This window comes from Scomber japonicus, chromosome 3, assembly GCF_027409825.1.
Source record: "Scomber japonicus isolate fScoJap1 chromosome 3, fScoJap1.pri, whole genome shotgun sequence".
NCBI lineage: Eukaryota > Metazoa > Chordata > Actinopteri > Scombriformes > Scombridae > Scomber > Scomber japonicus.
Window position 1 is genome coordinate 33,041,854 of NC_070580.1, and position 6,736 is coordinate 33,048,589.

Consider the following 6,736-nt stretch of genomic DNA (forward strand, 5'->3'; position numbering starts at 1 on the left):
ACTCGTCGCCTTCTTGTACCAGAGGAACCAAATACATTTAATATGCGATCTTGTTCTTTTTTCTTTTTTTTGATAAAGTCTGCATAGCCTGGAGATATAAATACCTTTTCATATCATCTAATAAGTTGCTTGTAATTAGTTTTTGAATAATCCAACTTTGATCTGACAGATGTTCGTTTGTAGTGTGTTTGGTAATTATGAAGGATTAAAACAGGAAGTCATAAAACCTCTTATTAATAATATAACTCTAACAGAATAAGAGCTATAACTGTGTATGTGTGTGTGTGTGTGTGTGTGTGTGTGTGTGTGTGTGTGTGTGTTGTGTGTGTGTGTGTGTGTGTGTGTGTGTGTGTGTGTGTGTGTGTGTGTGTGTGTGTGTGTGTGTGTGTGTGTGTGTGTGTGTGTGTGTTCCCAGGAGCGTCCTCCTCCAGAGAAATGGCAGAAGTTGGAGCGCTCCAGAGATTACAGGAATGGAAACCAGCTCAGAGAATACCAGTTAGAGGGAATGAACTGGTTACTGTTCAACTGGTACAACAGGTGAATACACACACACACACACACACACACACACACACACACACACACACACACACAATGAAACCAGTCTAAACTGTTTAATCTGTGGTTTAAACTGCTATTAAAGTTATTATGGTGAACTGAAACTCAAATTTAACTTAAAACTGTGAATAACAAATGTGACATGAACATAAAGAGTCTTATTTTTTTTTATTTTTTTTTTTAAACATTTTTTTATTATATTTTGTTAGTTTTACAGAGAACAATATAGAACAAGAAGGCACATATAGGTAATTATAATAGCAATAATAATGATAATCAAACAGAAACACAGTAGATAAAAATAAATATACAATTAACTGTAAAAAAATAATAATAAGTAGATAAATAAAATTTATAAAAAATAAAGAAAGAAAGAAAGAAAGAAAAGAGATAGTAAAAATGTAAAAAAATAAATTAAAAAATTAAAATAAACACAAAAAAAATAAATAAATAAATAAATAAAATTAACAAAAAAGAAAGAAAGAAATAAAGAAAAAAGATAGTAAACGTAAAAATTAAAATAAAATAATAAAATAAAATAAAAACAAACACACACAAAAAATAAAGATAAAAAATAAGTAAATAAATAAAATTAACAAAAAATAAAGAAAGAAAAGAGATAGTAAAGTAAACGTAAAAATTAAAATAAAATAATAAAATGCATAAAAAAACAAACACACAAAAAATACAGTTAAAAATAATAATAATAGAAATAATAAAAATAATAAATAAAAAATAAATAAATGAATCTTAATAAAGAGTCTTCTTACTAATAAACCCAGTAACCCTGATACAGTGACAGAGTGTGAAGTCAGAGTGACGTCTTCATGAGTTCATGTGAGGCTGAAGATGAACAAACACTCATGACTCACTCTGCTCTCTGGATGTTTCATAAGAACTGAGAATGACTCCATCAAACTCAAACAAGCTTACAGCAGCTCTGAACTTCATAAAGTCAAGTTTATTGAGTTTTACTAACATGATACAACTTTATTAATTACACAGATGCCTGTCTTCTTTATAAGATCGAACATATATGACTTACTTAGTGTTTTTATAAAGTAGAAAACTGATGATAGACACTCTAACTTCTCACTGATTAGAGGCTTTGACACAAATCACTCATTTAAAATTAATTTCAAATCATTGTTATAAGATTCCTTCCTTCCTTCCTTCCTCCTTTCCTTCCTCTTTTCCTACCTCTCTCTTTATTCCTTTCCTTCCTCTCGTCCTTTTTCTTCCTTCCTTCTATCCTTTCTTCCTTCCTTCCTTTCTCCCTCCTTCTTTCCTTTCTCTATTCCTCCCTCCCTCTCTCCTTCCACCTTTCCTTCATCCCTTCCTTCTTTCCTCACTTCCTTCCTTCCTTCATTCTCTTCCTTCCTCCTTTCCTTCCTTCCTTCCTTCCTTCCTCCTCCCTCCTTACTCCTTTCCTTCCTCATTCCTTCCCTCCTTCCTTCCTTCCTTTCCTTCTCTCTCTCCCTCCCTCCTTACTCCTTTCCTGCCTCATTCCTTCCTTCCTTCCTTCCTTCCTTCCACCTTTCCATCCTCCCTTCCTTCCTCCTTTCCTTCCTTCTCTCCCTCCCTCCTTACTCCTTTCCTTCCTCATTCCTTCCCTCCTTTATTCCTTCCTTCCTTCCTTCCTTCCTTCTCTCCCTCCCTCCTTACTCCTTTCCTTCCTCATTCCTTCCTTCCTTGTTTTTCTCCTACAACTCATTTATATTTTTCGGAAATGCTGAATTCTTATAAATATTATAGAGTGTCATGTGAAGACAAATCTGCGTTTCCTCTCTTTTTAGACATTTCTCTCTTATTTTCCTTCTTTCTCTCCTTCTTCCAGAAAAAACTGCATCCTAGCCGATGAGATGGGTTTGGGAAAGACGATCCAGTCCATCACCTTCCTGTACGAGATCTTCAGCATGGGGATCCGCGGACCCTTCCTCATCATCGCTCCGCTGTCCACCATCACAAACTGGGAGCGGGAGTTTCGCACGTGGACGCACATGAACGTCATCGTGTATCACGGCTCGCAGATCAGCCGGCAGATGATCCTGCAGTACGAGATGTTTCACCGGGACGCACAGGTAGGAAGGGAGTGTGTGTGTGTGTGTGTGTGTGTGTGTGTGTGTGTGTGTGTGTGTGTGTGTGTGTGTGTGTGGGTGTGAGTGTGTGTGTGTGTGTGTGTGTGTCAGTCCGTCAGCTGCTGGATGAGTCAGCTGTGTGATGTTCTTTATAAAATTATAAATAGATCCACAGGTAGAGTGAGTGGGCGTTTTCTTCTGCAACATGAAGCTCCTCGAAAAATATAAAGCTGAGTTCTTTTTAACCCGAAGGGAGGAAGAAGGAAGGAAGAAAGGAAGAAGGAAGGAAAGGAGGGAGGGATTGAGGAAGGAAGAAGGAAGGAAGGAAGGAAGGAAGGGAGGGAGGGAGGGAGGATGAAGGAAGGAAGGGAGGAAGAAGGAAGGAAGGGAAGAAGAAAAAGGGAGGAAGAAGGGAGGAAGGAAGAAGGAAGGGAGGGAGGAAGGAAGAAGGAAGGGAGGAAGAAGGAAGGAAGGGAGGAAGAAGGAAGGAAGGGTGGAAGAAGGAAGGAAGGAAGGGGAGGAAGGAAGGAGGGAGGAAGGAAGAAGGAAGAAAAGGAGGATTGAGGAAAGAAGAAGGAGTGCAAATGTGCAAATAATAATCTTCATTTAAATAGCACTTTTCAAAATAAAAGTGCTTCACAGGTGTTAAAGAGAGTAATATGTGTTTGACTAATAAAGTAGGCTTTTAAGGAAGATAATTCTTAGTTTTAGCTTTAATTACTAATAAATGAAGAGTTATTAAAGTTCAAACTCTTCTCTGCAGTCAGTGTGGAGATGTTTGTGCAGAGAGTTGAAACATTTTGTAGTTTCTGCAGTGTGATAAACTATTTATCTGTTTATTGACAAAAAGATACAAGTGTGTGTGATATTAGAACTGTGTGAATGAAAGACTGCTCTGTTCATTTATCACTGAGGTCAGCGTCTGTGTTTCTGCTGAGTTTAGGGAGTTAAAAAGGTTAAAAGATAACTACAAGGTCACACACACACACACACACACACACAGATACACACACACACACACACAGATACACAGGAACTTTATTGTGAAGGGGTGTTTTGAGAGTCTTGAACAGATGTGTGATATGAGGACATAGTTGAGAGTAACGGCTTAAATACAGCAGCAGTGTGGATGTAGTTTAGTATCTGATACACAAAAAGGGTGAAGGAGGGAAGGAAGGAAAGAAGGAAGGAAAGAGGGAGGGAGAAAGGAAAAGAGGAAAGGAAGAAGGAAGGAAAGAAGGAGGGAAGGTAGGAAGGAAGGAGGGGAGGAAGGAAGGAAGGAAAGAAGGAAGTAAAGAGGGAGGGAGAAAGGAAAAGAGGAAAGGAAGAAGGAAGGAAAGAAAGAGGGAAGGTAGGAAAGAAGAAAGGAAGGAAGGAAGGAAAGAAAGAGGGAGAAAGGAAAGAAGGAAGGAAAGAAAGAGGGAGAAAGGAAAAGAGGAAAGGAAGAAGGAAGGAAAGAAGGAGGGAGGGAGAAAGGAAAAGAGGAAAGGAAGAAGGAAGGAAAGAAGGACAGAGGAAAGCAGGAGGGAAGGTAGGAAGGAAGAAAGGAAAGAGGGAAGGAAAGAAGGAAGGAAAGAGAGAAGGAGGGAGTGAGAAAGGAAAAGAAGAAGCGAAAGAAGGAACAGTCAAAACAGACGGGGTCGATTTGACCCGGGAGGACGACACGAAAACTGATCAGCATCTCTGACATTTTACCTGCTTTAAAAATGTTATAACGTCATATTTTAAACCGCGGCTTCACACACACACACACACACACACATCCAACAGGGGAGTGGATATTCATCTTGGTCTCGCCTGATAAACTCAGCTTTTAGGCAGTTTAATGACTTTTAGGGGACGTTTGGAGCATTAAGTGGAAGGTTACAAGAGAAGGGAGGAAATATAATAAAGGTGCTCTGCTTGATTGATACACAGATTCCCATTAAATACTCCTCTTCCTCCTCTTCTTCCTCTCTTCCTCTCCTCAGGGTAACACTATTCCAGGCGTGTTAAAGTTTCACGGCTTGATCACCACCTTCGAGATGATCATGGCCGACTGTCCCGAGCTCAAGAAGCTGCACTGGCGCTGCGTTGTGATCGACGAGGCTCACCGACTGAAGAACAGGAACTGCAAACTGCTGGAGGGACTCAAGCTCATGAACCTGGTCAGTATGTGTGTGTGTGTGTGTGTGTGTGTGTGTGTGTGTGTATGTGTAAGGTCTATCCTAAGCTACCCTGCCAAATTTGAATGATTAAAAAAAATCACCAAATATATGAAATTAGGCTTCAAAGTTGTGTAAAAATCAGCCTCTTCTCTCTGCTCCCAAACGCTGTGGGCGTGGCCTCAGAGTTCGCTGAAACCCCACCCCCTACCAAGTGTCACCTGTCAATCAAAGTCACCACCTCTACCAGAAACATGGACGCTATGTCTGAGAGCTTTCTGCTGCTAACTAGCTAACTGCTAGCTCGGCTACTAGCTCGGCGGCTAACTCAGTGGCTAACTCAGCTGCTAGCTCAGCGGCTAACTCGGGGGCTAAAAACTTTTTTAGGAAGCTGTAAAATATTTCCATTTTTGTATAGTCTGGATCACATGAGGATAAGTCATCAAATTTCAAGCTAAAATTTAAGTTTTTAATTAAAACATGGGTCAAATTAGACCCTGAACAGTATGTAAGGGTCAAATTTGTACATTAACAAATATAAAAAGGTGCATCAGCTGCACAAAATAATAATAATATTTCCATTTTTGTTTACTGTGGGCCAAATTAAATGTTTATATGGTGTTTTTGTAGCTCTCAAATGTAAATTTGACGTAAGAGTCGGCCGTCAGAGTTACGGTAATGGTTTGCTCCATTTGTCATTGGAAGTCATAATTTCTGAGTTCCCAGTCGTAAATTTAAACTGAGATGACCCCTGAAGTCAGATTTATGACTCTGACAGTCGGAGGTCGATTTCAAATATCCTGTTTTTTATTTTTAAGCACTTTTGTTTTATTTATATCTCGTTAAATCAGTCGTACACACAGAGCCGACATGCTGATAAGATCAAATATTTCCCTTTATTAGTCTCACAATGAGGAAATGTATATTATTACAGAGGCAAAGTGGACGGTAAAAATAAAAGAGCAGCAATAAAACAAAGAATAAAGAACAATAATAGTAAAAAATATGTAATAAAAATCGTAACATTGTTTACTAGATTATCTTTTCTACTTCCAACTTCAGAGGTAAATGGAATAAAGCATAAATGTCCAAGAAATAAATGTAAGTAATAATATTAGTAATACATTTTATTTATAAAGGGCTTTACATTTGAAAAACAAAACTCAAAGTGCTACAAGACAGATAAAAAAAAAATTAAACCAAACATAAAACATCAGAAAATAATAATTAAAAGACGAAAAAAAAAATATATATATATATTTTAAGTCCTTTTTAAACACGTTTTAATAGTCTGTGGTTTGTACAATGTTCCCAGAAGTGTGTGTGGAGAATAAAATGAACATATTTGAACTTTATTATTATTTTATTTCTCTGTGACTCAATTTAGCAGAAAGATTAAATAAGTAAAGTGAATTATTTGTTATTAATAAGTATTTTGCACCTTTATTTATACACTCGTCTCTTCTTATTCATTCCTGTAATCTTGTTTCCTCTGTGTCTCCCTCCTGTTTCATGTTCTCCTAACGTTCTCCTAACGTTCTCCCTGTGTTCTGCATGGTTTCTAACAGGAACACAAGGTTCTGCTGACAGGAACTCCTCTGCAGAACTCGGTGGAGGAGTTGTTCAGTCTGTTGAACTTCCTGGAGCCGCTGCAGTTTCCCTCCGAGAGCAGCTTCCTGGAAGAGTTCGGAGACCTCAAGACAGACGAGCAGGTACCTTCAACAAAACCTTTTTACCTTTTTTAGATTTTAAAGGTGCTTTGCTGTCTGTATGAAGATAAACATTTAAATTCATGTCACATTAACACCTCTTCTCTTCTCTTCTCTTCTCTCCCTCCTTTCCTCTCCTCTCCTCTCCTCTCCTCTCCTCTCCTCTCCTCTCCTCTCCTCTCCTCTCCTCTCTTCTCCTCTCCTTCCCTCCTCTCCTCTCCTCTCCTCTCCTCTCCTCTCCTCTCCT

General features: G+C 38.6%; 1 protein-coding gene across 1 annotated transcript in view; it reads left to right on the forward strand.

Moving 5' to 3' along the window:
* The window catches only part of chd6 (chromodomain helicase DNA binding protein 6), an 80,132-nt gene that overhangs the window by 24,190 nt on the left and 49,206 nt on the right, over window positions 1-6,736 (forward strand). Inside the window, exons 10-13 of the mRNA XM_053315615.1 lie at window positions 416-537; window positions 2,396-2,639; window positions 4,607-4,783; window positions 6,349-6,492. Coding sequence (XP_053171590.1) covers window positions 416-537; window positions 2,396-2,639; window positions 4,607-4,783; window positions 6,349-6,492 — 687 coding nt within the window. The remainder of the gene's footprint in view (window positions 1-415; window positions 538-2,395; window positions 2,640-4,606; window positions 4,784-6,348; window positions 6,493-6,736) is intronic.